The sequence below is a fragment of the Quercus suber genome, unplaced genomic scaffold (genome assembly GCF_002906115.3).
Source record: "Quercus suber isolate HL8 unplaced genomic scaffold, Cork oak 2.0 scaffold_70, whole genome shotgun sequence".
In the NCBI taxonomy this organism is placed as follows: Eukaryota; Viridiplantae; Streptophyta; class Magnoliopsida; order Fagales; family Fagaceae; genus Quercus; species Quercus suber.
Genome location: NW_027069535.1, coordinates 872,728 through 892,161, shown reverse-complemented (window position 1 = coordinate 892,161; position 19,434 = coordinate 872,728). Strand labels below are relative to the sequence as shown.

The following is a 19,434-nucleotide window of genomic DNA, read 5'->3' as shown; positions in this document are numbered from 1 at the left end:
ACACTACTACAGCTGCTAAAAACGAGTCATCTCAACGAGTTCTGTCGCAAATTTGGCACAAAAGTGGAAGTTGTCCAAAGGGAACCATTCCCATTCGCAGAATTACGAGGAAAGAATTATTGAGGGCTGCCTCCATCGAGCACCTTGGAAGGGAAGGCCCACGGTCTTCTTTTGTTGCAAACACAACAAATAACCAAAGTAGTCATTTTGTATACCGTAGCAATGGCACAGAAGTCAACGTCTTTCCTTTACACGACCACTCGGTAATTATAAGAGCCTATATATATATATATATATATTTTTTTTTTTTTCTTTCCTTTTTTTGCCACAGACATCATATATAGTTCTGTGCATTAGCTTTGTGCTAATGCCTAATGGACATGAGCTCAACACAATTGGATTGCACTTAAAAAAAAAAAAAACATTTTGATTAGATATTATTTATTATCGTAGATATTTTGTTTATAACTTTAAGGTTTTTTTTTTTTTTTTTTAACATTTTGTAGATGAAATAGTTATACACAATAAAAGTTAAGTGTGTAAGTTATTGAAAAAAAAGGAAAGAAAAAAAAAAAAAAAATATATATATATATATATAGGCTCTTATAATTACCGAGTGGTCGTGTAAAGGAAAGACGTTGACTTCTGTGCCATTGCTACGGTATACAAAATGACTACTTTGGTTATTTGTTGTGTTTGCAACAAAAGAAGACCGTGGGCCTTCCCTTCCAAGGTGCTCGATGGAGGCAGCCCTCAATAATTCTTTCCTCGTAATTCTGCGAATGGGAATGGTTCCCTTTGGACAACTTCCACTTTTGTGCCAAATTTGCGACAGAACTCGTTGAGATGACTCGTTTTTAGCAGCTGTAGTAGTGTCAGGTGGAAAACTAATACTCGGTCTCATCTGCAAATTACATGAAACATTGTATTATGAGTTCTTTTACGACCACACATTTTATTACAATTTGCTGAAACAACTGATTTTGAGTTGTGAATCATTAGAATGGTAAGTATGCATGTGAGCTTAGTTAAGTATTGAGGAAAATCAAAGAAAGTAAAGTAAATAATATGTATAATTGAGTCCAATTCAAGAAGTGCATTGAAGGAATTTATAATTTTAGATGCCCTAGAGTTTCTCTTATAACTTCACTAATAAGTTCATTTTGTTGCATCACACACACATATAAGTATATTTTGAATAAATAATCTAACATGAAGAGAGAATAAGGTTATGAAAGAAAATGTACCTCAATTTTATGGTTCTTTAATGCAGGATGATCAAAAGCAGGTTGCTTGTAGATGTCAACGCAATTGATAATATCTCCATCTTCACTCTATAAGAAGTAAGAACCACAAATACTTAGCAACCCCCTTTTTTAAATTAAAAAATAGAAAGCTTTATTCAAAATTGAAGCACATCATTTACCAATAAGGCAACAAAAAAGTAAACGAAAAATTTCTAAGGCAATGCTTAGCATACTTGGTTAATAGCATTAGAATCATTTTAATTAAAAATGGATCCAATTATGATTTGGATTAAATATTACAAATTTAATTGTGTATCTTATGCTATGCCATTTAAAAGTTTTAAATGATGTAAAATTATATACACTATTAGATCAAGGAAATATAATCTTAATAATAACAAAAATTTCTCGATAATGAAAACTAGCATTGATGCCTCATACATAAAACTTTAATCAACAAGACGACTTTTAATTTGCATTTTGTTACTTCAGTGCTATATTTGACCTTTAGAGCATTAGCATTGGTGAATGCTAATGCCAAATCTAAGGAAAATTTAGCATTTTGAGCCTCAAAAACCCTTGCATCAGAGAATTGTAAACAGCAGTATTGCAAATTTTTTTGCAATACTGCTACAGTACAATTCTAAACATAGAATTGTACTGTTCACAGTATTGCAAAAAAAAAAAATATTTTACTCATTTTCCCCCGAAATTTCTCTCTCATCCCTCTCATTTTTTTCTGTTCTCTTCTCTCTCTTCCTTCTCTGTTTCTCCATCTGCTCTCTCATCTCTGAAGCTTCATTGCAAATTTCTCACTCGGATCTCCGAAATTTCTCACCCATCTCACACGGCCTCTCTATCATCTCTCATTGCACGGCCTCTCTCTCATTGCATTGGTGCTGGGTTTTGGATTTTTGAGGTTGGAGGTTGGAGGTTGGATCAGCGTGGATCGACGAGTTGGGTTTGGATCGGTGGGCTGGGATCGGTTGATGGCGAGCTCCGATGGTGGCTCCGGTGATGATTTTTTTTTAATGGGTTTGCTTCGGTGATTATTTTTTTTTTTTTGAATGGGTTTGCTCCGGTGGCTCCGGTGATGATTTTTTTTGAATGGATTTGAATGGGTTTGCTCCGGTGATGAATTTTTTTTTTAATGGGTTTGCTCTGGTGGCTTTGGGGATGATTTTTTTTGAATGGGTTTGAATGGGTTTGCTCTGGTGATGATTTTTTTGATCGGTGTGTGTGTGGTGATAGGATGCTGTGTGTGTGGGTTTGAATGGATTTGCTCTGTGTGTGGGTTTGCTCTGTGTGTGGCTGTGTGTGTGTGACTGTTGAAAGAAAAAACGGTTGAAAATAAATAATAAAGAAAGGTTAAAAAATAATATTTTAATGAGTAAAAGAGTGAAATAGAATTTTGGGATGTAGGAGGTATTGTAAAATTGGATGGTATAATGATAAAGTAAGGTTTTGGAATGGTAAAATAGAGTAGCATTAGCATTTTCCAATGCTAATGCTCTTATAGCGTTTCATGGCTAATTTTGTAGTATAATTATACAAACTATACTGTCAGACCAAGATAAATTTTATAGGCATTTTGGCCTATTGACGTTTTCCACCCTAGATGTATTGGCCTATTGACATTTATAATCTATGCCACAATCCACATTTTACCATGAGGTATGAATTGCTCTGGGTTACAATCTCTAATCTATGAAAAAAAAAAATAGTATGGATAAGATATTTCAATGTGACAAAGCCACATGGGAAAATCTCTGAATGAGATTTTTCCTGTGGAGGATTTCAATTTTATACGTCTTAGTGTTCAAATGGCATGGTTTTGAAGAAAATTTGTGAAATGGAGGCAAAGAATTGGATTCGACCAAATCTTGGCATAGATTAGAAATTAAGTAATTTTCTTTTGGCCAAAACCTATGTGAGAGAGCGAGATTAGACATATAATTTAGGGCATGTTTGGTACACTAAAGGAAGATTACAATAGAAATATTAATCTTATTATTATTATTATTATTATTATAAAGAACAGTAATCATTATTATCAGAAATAAAATATGTTGTAGAATTCCTATTCATAGTTCATACGTTTGGTTGTAAAATTAGTTGTACATGTGGAAATCTTTTAAAAGATGATGCATATGGAAATGTTGTATTCTTTAAAATATATTGATTAAAAAATTGTTACACTACTAAGGAATAACTCTCTTTAGAGAGTGATAACTATTCCTCAATTTATGTAATAGCTAATCCTAAGTCATAACTATTCATTGTAATGAAGATGCAACTAAATAATTGAATAGCTATTATACAAGAATTACCATTCTATCATGAGATCTAATTACCACATAGCAAACATGCCCTAAATGTTTATAATAGGTATGTAGAGTAGAAACATAGGCATTGACACACCACAACACGAGACACAAAAATTCTTGAAAAATAATAGTATGAGACAATGGGGATATCACAATTAATTAATATACATCGTTAGATAGTTCTATTACCATAACTTTTGAGTGATTCTTGTTATTTTGTCTTTATATTAGAACCTCATTCCCTTTTCATTGTGTCTATGTGTGATTGTTTCTGTAAAAAGATAGATTTTAGTCATTAATAGGCATATTTTATGGTTATTTTAAGTTTAAAATAAATAATAATTATCCAAATATTTAGAAATAAAATCAAAATTTAGATATAATTTTCCTCCTACACACAACATGAACATGCATGTAGGAGTTTCCCTTGACGTGTCGAACAAAGACACGGAGAAAATTCAAAGTGTCTATGCTCCTTTTTTTTTTTTGGTTGATAATTACAACACAATTTCAACCCATGCATGACATATATTTTGTGATGATTTCTCTTAATCATCAAGCCAAGACACCAATTAACTTTTTGTGTCTTTGCTTCTTTTGCATAGGAGGATAGTGGAAAGTTTAGTAAGAAAAAAAATTACCTTAATACTCTTGACTGCTGGCTTATTGAGAAGCTTCAATTTTCTATTGACTTCTGGTGTAATTTTTCTAGCTTTACCTTCTACATCTACACTGCTTAAAACAAGCAAAGCTATCATAAACAAAAGCCTTAGAGTAATTTTTTTCTCCATACTCTCTCTTTCTCTGTCTCTCTCAAACAAAAACACTACACATATGGAGAGTAGCAAGACTTAGAGTAATTCTTAATGAAATGTTGTAGTCTAATCTAATTATATATGTATGTGAAGCTCTCTTCTGAAGACTTGAACTTCCACCATTGCCAAATTAAGTTACTTATTAAAGATTGACAATGCATTAAATGACATTCTCTTAAAATACTGAATTTTTTAAAGGATTTTATTAATGGTGCTTTTAGAGCAATTGTTAATAGACAATTTTAGGAAAGTATTGACACAACTTTTATAGGAAATATAAAAAGTCGGCAAAAAAATTAATTGTTTTATCATTTTCCCATTAAATATTTCTTAAAATAGTTTCTAACCAATAACTTACGGCATTTGTTAACTTTTTTTTTTCCCTTTTCTAAACATACCAAGCAAAATGGGATGGAGGGACTAAGAGTATATTTTGGCCTTTAATAATGCATTAAATGCACATTTATCACTGCTTTTAAGGTTTTCATTAACAAAAGACAAATAATAAATACTCAATTTAATTTGGCAATCAATTAATGATAGTTTTATGATATTATGAATCTAGGATTTCATTAACAATATCCAAATAGTAAATACTCCTCAATCTAATTTGGTAATCAATTGATGATAGTTTTATGATTTTAAAAATCTAGGATCCTATATGTTCTATTACATAAATTAATGTGCCACCAATCATAAATATATAAATTGAACATTAATTTATTATATCATTGAAGTGATACCAATCACATTTATTATCATGATAGTTTGTAACTCATTTGTAATACTAAAATTGATTGTAGTTCTTTCAGGCTTTAGCATTTTTTTTTTTTTTTGTCACTATGCTTTTAAGGAAATTCCAAATTAGGAGAGTTATATTTTCGCTTTAGGTTTTGGAAACTGAGGTTGCAATTTAAAAAAAAAAAATTGATAGTTACAACTTACAACAATTGAGGGGAGGAGATTTGAATCTTGAATGTTTTCTTGAAAAATACTAGGAGGTATTAATTGAAATACAAGGCTCTTGGCACAAATTTAGGCTGCATTCTAAAAACACTAGTCTAGGAATTAAAAAAGGATTTAGATCCTTTAGATTTCCTAGGGTACTCTATCAAATAGATTTCCTTAAATCCTAACTGCTCTTTAATGATTTAATAATCTTAATTGTCTTATTTGCAACATTATTTTAATATTTTAAGAATATTATTAGTGGAATGTTGACATGTCAGAATCTAGACCATTAAATCATTAAAGAGTGGTTAAAATTTAAGAAAATCTATTTGTAGAGTACCCTATGAAATCTAGAGGATTTGAATCCATTAAAAAAGGGGCATTGATTTTCACACACTTCTTATTGTATATTGTTTGTACTTATCACCCATTTCATGTTTTAAATATGGATATCAATAAATAAAAATTGTGCAATCATGTGTGAAATTATGGATGTAAATCACATAATGTGTTTGTGGTCTACATCAACAAGTGTGAAGTTTGAGAGAACAAGTCCTGCCCAAGAAATTACAATGTCGTAGGAGAAGGAAAGAGTTGCACTTTTTCCAATTAGATACATGTTTATGAAATTACAAATGGTATTCTTGGATATTGATATAACACAATCATAATCGCTAGGTTGTAATGCATTCATATGGAAACATTTACTAATTAAGTGAATGTGTACATTATCTTGACTTTTGCACTGAGTATTATAAATGAGTTACTCAGTATCAAAATTAAGAAAAATAAAATGGACATTTAGTGCAAAATTAGACTTTAATGAGAAGTTGATTTGGATTTTATTTTAATTTTGATTGTACTTCAACTTCGATATATTACATATGATTAATCAGCATGAGAAATTTGTTATGTTAACTGTGGGGGCCAGATAGCCAGAAGGTACTGTTAAAATTTTATATATTGGGCCTATGGCCTAGCCCGGGAATATTTACTTGTCCGAGGATTGTCAAATAATGTTATTATGGGAATGGTAAAAGAGGAAGAAATAAGAATTGTACATGATAGTCCAAAAGATGTCCGAGGAGAAAAGTCATATCGGAAATATTTATCTGAGATCAGTAGGAATGTCCTATCGTCCTGAGCATCCTTCCATGTTGCATCAGGGTTAGAAGTCAGATATTGGATAAGAGGGGAGTAGAAGAAGGCAACAAATATCTACAAAAGCTGCTACCTCCGCATTAAATGCGTCTCAGCTAACTTTCTGGCCGCATTAATGTGGAGGTGATACCTGAACAGTGGTGAAACAGCCTTACAGCTGCTAGTTGAAGGTTCTGGGAGGTGTTAGATGGGACAAGAAGGAGTGCCTAGAATCTAACCTACACGTGTATGGTGGGGATGATGCCAAAGGTTAGAGTATATAGCATGGAAAGGTAGCCTAAAAAAAGGGAGAGAGAAAAAAAAGAAAAAGAAAAAGAAATCACAGGAACAATCCTTCTTTAACTCTTGTAACCTTGATCATCAACTAGACATTATAACAGAGCTCCTCATACTGCATCGAGGACCAATTTTCTTATCCTACTTGTGTTTGATTCTCTTAAATCAATAACGGTTACTGTCTTTCTTACTCATTAGAACTAGTTCATTCACCCACGCTTTATAAATTCATTGTTTGGGCTCATTGGGCTAAAACCCAATCCTATATTGGGTCCGATCCAAATTTTGTCCTTACATTAATCATTCCCTTCTACTAGCCATTACAAGTCCTTAAGGACAAATATAATTTTTACCAGGCCCTCCATAAAAAAATTCAGGATCTTCAATGTAATCTCCAACATACATAACATCATAGCAGTTGTACTCATCCGTATAAGTTTCTACCCAATCTGGGAACTTCAAGGTTGGAGAATTGTCATGAATTCGCATTCGTGTTATACAGCCTGAATTGCACAGATAAGGAAGAGGAAAGTTTCCATTTCCCATAGCTGTTGCAGTGTGTGGAGCATGTCCCAGTTTGGAGCTGTATACTTCACCTCCCCAATCCACAGTTTCTGCGTGAAAGCTTAAAGATTTGAATAAATCAGGTGGCCAATAACCAATGTTGATTTTCTCTCCATATTGCACCCACCAGTTGCCTGTGCTGGGATCCTAAAATCAAAAGCCATCATTAGAATATTTGTTAAATAAATAAATTCAACAATTTCTAACCGTTTAAGCTTTTGGCACATTTAATAATTAATTATCATGATATAAGAGTATGTGGTCATAAATTTGAATTATTTCTCCACTCAAATGATGGAATGCATTTCAATTGCGTATGTTAATTCTAATAGAATATCGGTCAAGGGTTAAATTCATGTTATCCTATTAGTTTAATCTTTTGAAATCGAATAGCAATTTATCATTATAACAAAACATGGTTAAAAATCTTACGTATTAGGCCCCCATATTAAGAGAGAGTTTGAGCCATGCATGAAAGAATTGTTAGAAGATTGGTTAAGATTAAATTCACTATTTCCTATCAAACTTTTGGGATCAAGTTGTAATTTACCAAATTATGAAAATGAATTACATTCATTTGCTAACCTTAAAAATGTAAATGGTTATTTGATATGGGAGTCCACCAGGCAATGAAATTGGATATATTGCTGCACCAAGAGCAATTATATCACTGGTTTGAACAAAACCAGGACAAGTGAGATCGAAGCAACCTGTTGTCTTTGAAGCATCAGCCTATTGCACACAGAAAAAAAAAAAAAAAAAGTATGTATAAATTGAATGATAATTCCTTCAGAAATATATCATTCCAAATTTACAAAGCTTCATGTTATTTTAACTTATGGTTGCTGTACGTTTACCGTCCAATATACAAATAAACGAGTCTGTCTGTCCCCATATACACTCGGATTTACCTAAAAAAGTAAAATACTTATAGATTAAAATTGTGGATACCATAAATTTATTGCATAAAATTCAAATGTTTGTATGTATATTATATTGTTGATATGACACCAATCACATTTATTTGTTGTTAGGTTATGGTCAGCTCTCAAATGATAATTGCTTTAGCATTTTCCAGATATATAAAGATTCACGTGTCACATGGTAATTTGTATAATACAACTATATATGTAGCATTAGTGTAGTTAGTCATAGCAATGAAAGATACTCTAGAAATTTAAAGTGTTTATGCTAATTACCGCCCATCCAGATTCAACGCTTTCAAAATTATAGTAAGGGCCATTGGAAAGACAAATTTGAGAAGTACTGTACTCATCGTTAGCCTCAACGTTAGGATTCCAAACTTTGATATCTCCTTTAGCTCCTGAGTAGCTATAACCTTCTGTAATCAATACTGCCTTCTGATTCACATAATATGCTAAGTGAGAAAAGCAAAGGAGCTAAAAAAAAAAAAAAAGTAGAATAAAAATAGGTCAATGTTTATTACACAACTTGTTGCGCACTTTTACACACGGGAAAATTGCAATGAAATTGTGACATGAAGTCATGCTTTCCAAGCTCAAAATCCTGACTTCAGGTCAGGATTTCAATGCAATTTTTAAGTGTGCATAAAGATGTGTGCAACAAGGTGTATGTATGAAAAAAGTATTTCCCATAAACAATTTTTAATTGAGGCTCACTGAGTGATTCATTTGTTGAAAGTTTGAATTCTGACTGTAGCTTGACTGAGCAACTTGATGTGAAAAGCTCGGTTTCTTCCTTCCATAGTGTTCAACTGAATAAGCTTTAAGTAGGTCATTTTTTCGAATCCTTCGAACTGGGATTGTGCCCTTAGGACAACTTCCACCTTTCTGCCATAGTTGTGAAGTCACAGTCATGGAAGAGTGTTTTTCATCCGATTTTGTTCTTGTTTTAGTCTCAGTTGGATCATAGCTGGGTGTCATCTGATATAAGTAGTAAAGAATTAAAGATTTTTTTTTTTTGAGAAAGAAGAATTAAAGATTTTGAGTGTAAACAATAGTGTATAATCTTAATGTGACAATATCATCTAATTCAAAGACAGAAAAGAATAAGAGATTTATATAAATATAGAAAGAAAATATTGGTAGACCTGGATTGTGTGATTCATTAAAGCAGGATGATCAAAAGCTGGCTGCTTGTAAATGTCAATGCAATCAATAATATCTCCATCTGCACTCTACATGCACTAGTTTAATTAAGAACAATATCATCTCAATTTCAACTTCTTCTCTCTATTACTTTCATTTCATGCCCAAGATTTTATTTTTAGTAATTTAATAGTGTCCAGGCTATCATGTTATTTAAAATTAAATGACATGACAATTAGTATCCCTTTATATTGTCAAATTTAATCTAAACTATGAAATGGATCAAATTGAAATTAAATATATTTTCTATGACTCCACATAAGATTAATGCTAGGAATATTACAAATTAAAATAATAGCTTTACTTTCCTTCCACTTAAATGGTTGTGAGTTTAGTTCTTTTTGTTTTCATGTTTCCTCTTTCTTACTTGCATGATGCATATTTTGAAACAATAAATAAAGCGAAAATATTCCAAAGTGGCCCTCTGTTTTTTTTTTAAACACTATTAAGGTCATAGTATGCTTCTGGAAGCACTTCTCAACTAGTCTGTCTATGAACTCAAGAGAGACTTCACCAAAGGAAGGAAGATTTAACAAGAAAAAGTGTATACCTTTATACTTTTTAATGCATGCCTTCTCAGGTGGTTTATTTTCCTTTCAACTTCCAAAACCTTCTGCTTAGAAAATGTTTTACCCTCCACCACTCGAGAACAAATGAGAGCCACTCCCAAAAAAAAGACCATGCCTTTGAATCCCAAACCATGAGAAAAACTTGTCCTCATTTTTATCTATCTCTGCAATAAACTTTTGACGTAAAATATGATTTGAACTTTAGAAGCACACTGTGATATTATGCTAATGGGAAAAAGATTATATATATCCAGTATCCATGCACAAAGTTTGCATGATTCACCTTCCAACCATCAAATTTTCATTTACATCTTCCAATTTCAAAATACAACATTAATTTTAGAAGAAGATATGAATGAATCCTCAATGGCCTTAGATATTGTAGGTGTTTGTATCAAATCATTATTTTTAAAGGCTTACACATGAAACAAGCAGGGTTCGACGCGTGTCTAGGCATTACAAAAGAACCTGAAGCACGTTTAGCATGTATTAAATGATGTAAAAACTAACAACCATATCTCATGTTCAATAATAAGAGATTTTACTAGTTGAGCTAACTGAAATCCACAAAAATAAACTCTCTTTTGATCAAGGAAAAATATCGTATTAAAAACAACGATTCAACATGACTAGGCTCCGAGTCAGGTTTGTGCCCAACCTAGAACCAACCCGACCATGTCAAGTCTCCAACATCCAGACCCGCTACTGACCATAAGATTGGTTCGGGCGACTCGAATATCAGGTACAGATTGGTCAATGGTCGGTCGGACTTAGGGAAGACCGAAAAATGCCAAAATCAGGCTGGAATTGGCCAAAATCAGGCTGAAACTGGCCAAAATCTACTAGATATGGTCGAAACATGGCCGGATCGAGCAAGATTTCTAAAGGTACTCACCAAATCTTGAAGAGATCTTGTCGGATCTCAACGAATCTGTCGAGAAATGATCAGAAATCCTCATACCTAAGAAAATCAATGAGTGTTTCCAATATATAGGTAGTTGGATCGGTTGGAATCGGATTTTGAAGAGCAGACCCATCAACCGACCCGCCAGTCTCGATTTCTAGAGGTTGAGACTCGCTGTCGGCCGTCATAAGTGTCGGGTCGGTCAGTTTCGGGTATGGATCGAACGGTTTGCCTCGGGTTAGTCGGGTACGGGTTACGATGGACAACCCTAAACATGACTTAGAATCAAAATTTTATAATTTTTCTTTTTGTTCCCAAATTGTCAACACTTCGTATGTTATGTCCACAATTTCTTCAACTTGCATGTAGATAGAAGCATCAAATTGATACAATTAGAAATTTTAAAAGCTAAATTGTACCTATTTACATTTAAAAACCCATTTTTTTAGATAGTAAAATTAAACCTTTATTACATTTTGGTGACCAACACTTTTTTTCTTTTTCTATTTTTTGGGTAGTATAAGGAAAATCTTAAGGCCTATTATTCTTATTATTATTATTTTCAATGAGAAGGGATCCAAATTCAGATTCTCCTAAAATTAAAAATAAAGAATGTCCTTGAAGAAGAAAACTCTTTGTAAATCAAGATTCAAATAATAACAAGATGTTAAAAATAGAGAATGTCATTGAAGAAGAAAAATCTTTGTAAATCAAGATTTGAATAATAACACAATGTTATTGAGTCTATTGACACCCTCCATAATATTTGGGGCCCGTTTGGTAGAGCATCTTAAACACATATTTTCAGTTTTTAAACAACACAAGTCGTTAACCCGTGTGATGCACGAAAAAACTATTAAATATGAGTTAGAAGATTATTCAATCACACACACAATCTTCTATTTTTTTTCCTATTTGATTTGATTTATTCTTTCTATTTTTTCTCTCTCCTATCTTTATCTTTAATATTTATTTAATTTTTATCTTTTTCTTTATCCACCGTAGAAGTTAATACCTGTTAAAAAAAAAAAAAAAACTTTAAAAATCTAATAGTGTGTTTAGATACCGCTTATTTGTTGAAAATTAAAAACTTATTGATAAAAACACTATAGCAAAATAATTTTTAAATGTGTGAATAGTGCTGTGGGACCCAAAGAGAGAGAGAAAATTGTGTTTTGCCGACTTTTGTGGGTCTGTGAACAGTACCCATGGACCCACAAAAGAAACACAGGTGCACGGATTTGCTGAAAAACGACAATCCAAACGTACACTAAGTGTTTGTTTAGGAATGGTTTATTTAGCTGAAATTGAAATTTTTTTTCCTGAAAGTACTATAGATAAAGCTAAAAGGTAGTTGAAATAGTACAGTAAAACCCATGAATAGTACAAAAAAGTACAATGAGACTCATGAATAATAACAAAAATAAACTAAATAATAGCAAAAATAAACTAAATAGTATTAAAAAAATGGCTTTTTAAACCAAGCCACAAGCTAAATGTATATCTATATATTAATTTAGACTTATAAAAAAAAGTTTGGCTTATTTGCAGTACTTTTTAACTGAAATCTCTTTTTATTTTAATGAGAAATTGTCATATCACCCACTAATTAAATGAAATGTGGAGATTAAAACTCACTACCACTTGCTATTGTGTATTTAAAATAAAAGAATATTTCCTGTTAAAAAAATACTAAAAGTAAACTAAACCCATAAAAAAAAATACTTTGTTTATGATTTATCTACTCTTCTACGTGTTAATATCTTTTGTTTTTCCTTTTTACTTCCTTCCCTCTTTTTTCTTCACATGTTATCTTCTTTGCTCCACAGTTGGCTTTAGCCACTGACACACGTTACCTCTCCACACTATTTGACACACTACTCCACGTCCACAAAGGGTAAATTAAGATCTGATTTCACGTAAAAACATATATTTCACTCTGTTTCAGTATTTCCTCATACAAGTTGCGGATCTCTCTTTGTTTCCTCATTTAACTGGTAGCCATTGCATCAAGTATTGGTCCCCGGACGAAGGTCTCTCTCAGCAGCAATGGCTGAAGTTCTTTCTGCTTGGTAAGGGACTGCGTTTTTATGTTTAAATTAGTGCCAATCAAAGTGCCGGTACGAAATATATCGGCCGTACTAGCCAAGACGGTCCCATATTCACTCCCTTGGTTGAAAGGCTAAGAAAAGAGAGAGACGGTAGCTTCTTCGAAGGAGGGAGAAGAGAGATGAGAAGAGAGATTTTTTTTTTTTTTTCAAAAAGTATCGGGATTTGTAATTTGTATTTGATGGGGAAAAAAAAGATATTTATTATTAATTTTTTAATAATATTGATGTGTAAAATATGAGAGCTTTAAAGGTTTTGGTTTTATACTTATATATAGATTATATGTATTTTTACATATTTTTTTACTCACATGTATATTAAAAAAATACAAATAATATTATTCAAACTCTTCTACTAAATAGGCCTTGGAATTTGGGTGTCAACTTGTGATTGAATTACAACACTTACATAAACTAAATTTAGATGCACCCAATCATAAAACGACACTTAGGCATGTTGTAGATTTGGGTGTATTTAGGCGTGTCTCTACGAGTTTCTCTTTATCAAACAACAAATAAAGGCTATTTACAAACCCCAAGAATGAAAGTAAAAGCCCAATCCAAAGTGCTCTATTCATGTGCTGCCCGTGAAAATAAAAGCCCAAATCTCCATCCACTTTCATAACAGAAGTACAGAACCATTCAGTAATCAGTATAAAGTAACAAAATCCAGAGCAGAGAATTGACGCCCAATCCAAAAATGGTGAACTACCTTCTGAAGATCACTGCGGAGCTTGAGAATCTCACAAACCTTCAGCCCCAAGGTGGCTGTGACGACCCAAACTTCTCTTACCTCTTTAAGGTCTTCTTCAATTTCTTTGTTCCATTTCTTAGGGATTTTAGTCATGACTATTTTTTGTAGTTTTACTTTTAATCGTCCAATTTCTTCATTGTGTTAATTCTTTCACTTCAAATGCACAAATTATAGTTACAATTATGTACTCGGAGGGACTTTAGCTTTTCACAATTCACAATTCACAATCATAGATTTTAGTTTAGCTTGTAACTCACAATTGCCTTGTTGTTGGGTTCAAAGTGTATATCCAGCCAATCACATTATGCTCCTGTTTTCTTTTTCCTTAATATTCATAACCTTGTATAGCTATTGTTGTTATTTTTATGAATTCCGTAGTCATTTACATTATTTCATTAATATGGGTTTTTATATTTTTATCATTCCATAAATATAAAACTATTATGTTAATATGAGATCATTGTAAAATGATACTCATACATATGGCCGACCTTGATCAGTTTGTCGAGGCTCCATAGCTGACTCCAAAGTTTTGGGACTAGAGATTGGTTGTTGTTGTAATTAACTGCTACTCACATCCATACATAGTGTATTAGTGTTCATCAGTTGCAAACTTATGCAACACATTCGTAATGGTGAATCAGCTTGTAATGTGTGTCTTCTAGTTATCTTATTATCAATAGTCAGCTAGTGTTTGTTATGTCAATATATGATCTGCATTTATCCCTCATTTTGTTTAATGGCAAGCACTGAGGTGGCTTATAGAAGCTAATAGAGTTAACCTCGGGTGGGTAAAGTGCTACTTTTTAAACCACAGGTATGTGAGGTCCAAACGGGCTTACCATAGGTGGTTAATCACTAATCAACATTATCCCCTTTTTTTCTTTGCTGGGTTTCTTTGATTTCTTGGTTCAAACTTATGCATGTATGCATGGGGAGAAAAATATGAATGTGGGTTTATATGTGCTTATTGTTCTGTTTATGTAATGTTTGTGATGCTGTTTGGCTTAAATTAGTTGGATCTAGACCTGTTGTTTTCTGTTTCATGCGTAATTCTTGCACTCCTTAATTATCACTATCTTCCTAAAGATTATTATGAAGCTTTTTTTTTTTCTGTTTATATTTTTAAACTTTTGTAGGTGAAATGTGGGAGGTGTGGAGAGGTGAGCCAGAAAGAAACTTGTGTGACCTTGAGTGAAACTGTTGCTCTCCCAGCTGGCAAGGCAACAACTAATCTCATGCAGAAGGTTATCTCTCATCCTCAATCCACAATATGTTCTTCTAAATAATTTTTGGATTATATTGTAAAAGGTTTTATTGCAATATTTAGCCCAGATGCTCGCCAATTGCTTGCCAATTATAAGAAAGGGAAGAAAAATGAAAAAAATTCTAGCTCTATAATGTTTTTTCTTTTTTAACAATTTTTAATTTGAAAGAAATAATGTACTCAGTTCACTGGATTTTTTCGTATTCTTTGTGTCTTATATGATGATAATATTAATTTTCTAAGCCTTGATTTTCTTTTTTCTTTGGTTCTTATACCCCTTTAGAGTTCATATTTTTGGGCTCATTTAGTCTAGGCCTATAGGATTAATTCTGTGAAAGCTCTGATGATCTGTCACTATTTCATCTTTCAATCTTATAAAACATCAATCTTTTTGTTTAATTATGTGGGTTTGTGAGCGTTGGGCTGTTATTTTGTCTTTGTTGATATAATGACCACACATTGGAGGAGGAATCAAATCAATTTGATTTCCATGCATAAATGTGGGGGAGAATCATAGTCTTGTTTCCATCACCAGCCTCTGTTGAGTCTGTTCACATGTCATGGTGCCTGTGGCTCTTTGATATGTTCTCCTCTTGTATCACATAATCTCTCTCCTCACATTTTTCTCCCTTTCCTGCTTAAATTTTGAAATCACTCTTGTACAATGTACTCTTATCTCTAAGTCTGAAAGATAACTTTTTCACAGACCTCACATATCAGGTTATGGAATAATAACCCATTTGCCTATAATTTGTAATTCCTAGATGGCGTTATAAATATTAATAACTTTCTATACATTGAAGGATGACAACAGGTGCTTCATGGGGCTCAGACCCTTTGCCGATTAGATAGAAAGATAAGCTGCATGTGGCTCATTGAGCTTTTAAAGGCTGTAGTTTTTTCCCCTTCTTAGCAGCCTCTATATTTTACCTTTTTTCTCCTGTCTTCTTTATTTTTACTAGCCTTACTTGGTATGATCAACTTGGTCTAAGAGCTGGTATATATTGAATCAACTTGGTACAATTAACTTGCACTTGTGTCATGTCATAAGATAAGATTTTTATTGCATAGCTTAGTGGCTATATTGTTTGCTTTTAATGCATTGCTTCAAATTGTTATTAGCTTTTTCTTCCATTTCTGTTTGATTATCAAGCAGTTGTCTTCTGGTGCTGGAATATTTTAGTGACTTTTTCTCTCCCGACAGTGCAAGTTTTGTGGGAGGGATGGAACTATAACAATGATCCCTGGTCAAGGTAAACCACTGACTGACGAAGCAAGTCAAGCTGGGAAGTATGCCCCCTTGATGCAGTTTGACTGCAGGGGTTATGAGCCTCTGGAATATGTATTTAGCAGTGGATGGAAGGCTGAATCTGTAAGTTTCAGTTGCCCTTTTTTCTCTTACTTAGCCATTCTATTGCATCATTTATAGAGTCCTTGCCATTTTGCAAATAATTCTTTAGGCTACTTTGTGTTCCTCGTACATGAAGTAGTCTCTATATAATAAAATCATTCTTACTTATCAAAAAGAAAAAAAGAATTAAGAATATTTTGTTTAGATAAGGCTGGTAAATGCTTTGTTGTTGAACATTAAAGTAGACCTTGTAGGGGGTGAATATTCCCTTGCATTGATTCTGGCTTTCTAACAAAATTCTCATTAGACTTACTTGCCTTGTTTCCCTTTGGCTGTTATGTTGCGCATTTTATTATTGGAGTTTCTTAAAGGCTATATTGTTTCGGGATGGAAACCTGTTTTTCTCTCAAATTTTCATAAACTGCGTCCCAAATATCTTCCACTTTTGAAATAGTTTGCATATGTATAAGTTGACTTCTTAAATGTAGCTTGTTTTGATTAAGGTTTTGAGTTTTAATGTCTTAGAACTTTCATGATGTTCTCATATTACACATTCCAGATTTGTGGAATTGTTTACTGAAAAAGTCACAAATGGATAAGAAGCCAAAAATTACACTAAAAAGTCACTCCATGCATTTATAAATACACTTTGTTGTATGCAATAAAATTTATTTTGATGAATTCCCTTAAACCATTTTTGGGCTTGTTCTCAGATAATGTCATTATGCATTTGAATATTTGATGATCTTGCTAATGAATTTTACCCCTTGAGAATTTGCCAGTCTGATGCTGGTTCTTTTGGCCATTATGCAAAATCACAGGTGGCCTGTTATGCCCCAATCCAACTCCCCCTCCCCCCCCAACCCGAAACACAGTGGGAAAAGAAAGAAGGAAAAATAGAACTAAAGCAAAAAATAAGAGATTGAATAACTTTGAAATCAGGAGAATGTTACTCATTAGAACGGTCTACTGAGCAACACTTTAATGAAACTTTGAAATCCCAAAAGGAAAAGGGTTTCCAACATCGCACAATGTTAAAGTGGGTGATCTTCAAAGGCCAGTTGGAAATGTCTAGTTCAAGTTTTCAATCAATTAAACTAGAACTAGACATGCAACCAAGCCGCTCCTAGACGTCGGCATTTACCAGAAATAGTACTGCTTGGCAATCTAGTGTCGCCCAGTTTTCAATATACTGTTGTTGTATATTCCATCCTGTGTTATGTCTTTGCATCTTTTGATTCTGCACTGACGTTCGATGGCTGTATGAGTATATCTTATTTCAATTACTAAATGATTTCCGCTGTGATCAAACTGCACTTACCTCATTGGATGGCTTTATCAGTATCTTGCCTCTGTTTTTTTGCTTGCATAAGTGGGGGAGGGGAGATTTGAGCCCAGGTTCTCCCACAGAGTAGATTGAACAGTGCCACTAAGCCACAAGACTCTTGGCAATTTTGCACGCCACAAAGAAATCTTGATTATTCTTTATAGACTTTTAAAATTTAAAACTACCTGATCCATTTTTTTCTTTGTTTATGTCAACTTACTGCCCCTATTCATTTTGTAGATTGAAGGAACTAAATTTGATGACATTGACTTGTCGGCAGGGGAGTTTTCAGAATATGATGAGAAGGGAGAGTGCCCAGTTATGATTTCCAATCTCCGTTCAACTTTTGATGTTGTGAAGTAGAGAGCAGTACTCTAATGTTCACATTTTGTCATGGTACATATAACTGTTCTTGTCTGGATGATGTGGAAGCATTTGGATGCTAAACACGAAGTAGCAATGAATCTATATCCACCACTGGCTTGATGTGACTTGAACTTGGATTTGTTCATAAATTTACCCGTTAGGGCTATTAACTGATTGTGAATTAATCACCCTATATGGTCATGGTTTTGGAGGCAGTGAATGTGTTCCAATGTTGTATTGTTTAAATTGTGCACATGGTTTACGTTCAGTAGGGGGCATCCACGTGATTTAGATTGGTGATGGTAGGGGACCAGGGGTTAACTAGAGTAATGGATTTCTTTACAAAACATATAAAGGCCTAAATGGTTGAGATTTGAGAATGGCCCTGGCCACATTCTCAACTAAAAACGCTATCTTTGTCAAGAAACTGTTTTTAGTTGAAAAAAAAAAAAGAAAAAAAAAAGAAAAGAGAGAGCTATAAAAAGAGCTTTAAGGATTAGGTATTAGATTGATATGCTATGATTTTGAGGTCCGAATAAGAGTAATAATTGCCTTCATAACGTGCCATGTTTGTTACTCTAATGTATTAAACAATGAAGTTTGACCAAAATGGGTGCTTATTTTTTAAAAGCATGATATAAAATTAAGACAAATGATGGGACACGAAGTAAATTCCCTCCCGAGACTTTCAAATTCAATTAACCAACAAAAATGTTGAATAAGCGACATAGTTTTTGTTAGAAAATTCCAAAAGCTTTGGTTTGTAGACTGTTAGTCTGTTATTCATTTGATTTCCATGCTAAAGGAAGCTAAAGAAGTAGGCATTAATGTGTAGGTGCTATTAATGCTATTAATTCAATTAATGATTTATCATTTATGCACTTCCTTGTCCTTTCTTCTTTCTTCTTCCCTCTCTCAATCACTTAGCCAAAAAAAAAAAACTTAGCAAAAAAAAAAAAAAAATCTTCCCTCTCTCAATCGAGAAATTAAAAATCTACCACCTAGCTAATACCAATTAATTCCAACTTTGCAATGCATGATGCATGAATGTAAACAGGAATAGGACCAGTGTTTTGCGGGATTGGTAAGTATATTGGTTACGTATAGCAAAGGCAAAGCCTGCTTGAAAGAGTTAGAAATAGAATTGCAATTTGTTAGTCGTAGTCGTTAAAGTTTCAAAATCACTTCTAAATGGTGTAACTAAAAAAAAAAAAAAAAACTCTCACAAACAAAATTAAAACAAAAACAAAGGCATTTATTTTTTTTAAAAATGATAAATTACATATAAACCCTATATTTTAGAGATGCTTTTTCTGAA

At 33.0% G+C, this 19,434-nt stretch overlaps 2 protein-coding genes across 3 annotated transcripts; one reads left to right on the top strand and one right to left on the bottom strand.

The window, feature by feature from the left end:
* Positions 1-7,107: 7,107 nt before the first annotated feature.
* Positions 7,108-9,245, bottom strand: LOC111999102 (protein neprosin-like). Its single transcript, XM_065773196.1, has 5 exons — positions 9,120-9,245; positions 8,541-8,702; positions 8,199-8,252; positions 7,927-8,073; positions 7,108-7,488 (listed from the first exon to the last, which is right to left on the bottom strand). Exons 1-5 carry the CDS (start codon positions 9,243-9,245, stop codon positions 7,108-7,110), a joined length of 870 nt encoding a protein of 289 aa, XP_065629268.1.
* A 4,428-nt stretch (positions 9,246-13,673) lies between these two features.
* Positions 13,674-18,331, top strand: LOC111999107 (uncharacterized). Of its 2 annotated transcripts, none has more exons than XM_024031227.2 (4): positions 13,674-13,853; positions 14,945-15,052; positions 16,277-16,444; positions 18,031-18,331. In XM_024031227.2, the coding sequence occupies exons 1-4, from the start codon at positions 13,752-13,754 to the stop codon at positions 18,073-18,075; spliced, it is 423 nt and encodes a 140-aa protein (XP_023886995.1). In that variant the 5' UTR covers positions 13,674-13,751; the 3' UTR covers positions 18,076-18,331. The 2 variants fall into 2 exon arrangements, with proteins under 2 accessions (XP_023886995.1, XP_023886994.1); XM_024031226.2 differs by having other exon boundaries at positions 13,678-13,853; positions 17,991-18,331.
* Positions 18,332-19,434: the final 1,103 nt, after the last annotated feature.

Bases quoted from the DNA above. Each gene is read 5' to 3' on its own strand.
- LOC111999102 (XM_065773196.1), bottom strand. From the start codon at position 9,245: ATGACACCCAGCTATGATCCAACTGAGACTAAAACAAGAACAAAATCG. The intron at 8,253-8,540 runs GTAATTAGCATA...TTACTTTTTTAG, and splicing joins GCGTTGAATCTGGATGGGCG to GTAAATCCGAGTGTATATGG. The intron at 8,074-8,198 runs GTAAACGTACAG...TGTGTGCAATAG, and splicing joins GTTTATTTGTATATTGGACG to GCTGATGCTTCAAAGACAAC.
- LOC111999107 (XM_024031226.2), top strand. From the start codon at position 13,752: ATGGTGAACTACCTTCTGAAGATCACTGCGGAGCTTGAGAATCTCACA. The intron at 13,854-14,944 runs GTCTTCTTCAAT...AAACTTTTGTAG, and splicing joins ACTTCTCTTACCTCTTTAAG to GTGAAATGTGGGAGGTGTGG. The intron at 16,445-17,990 runs GTAAGTTTCAGT...TTCATTTTGTAG, and splicing joins GTGGATGGAAGGCTGAATCT to ATTGAAGGAACTAAATTTGA.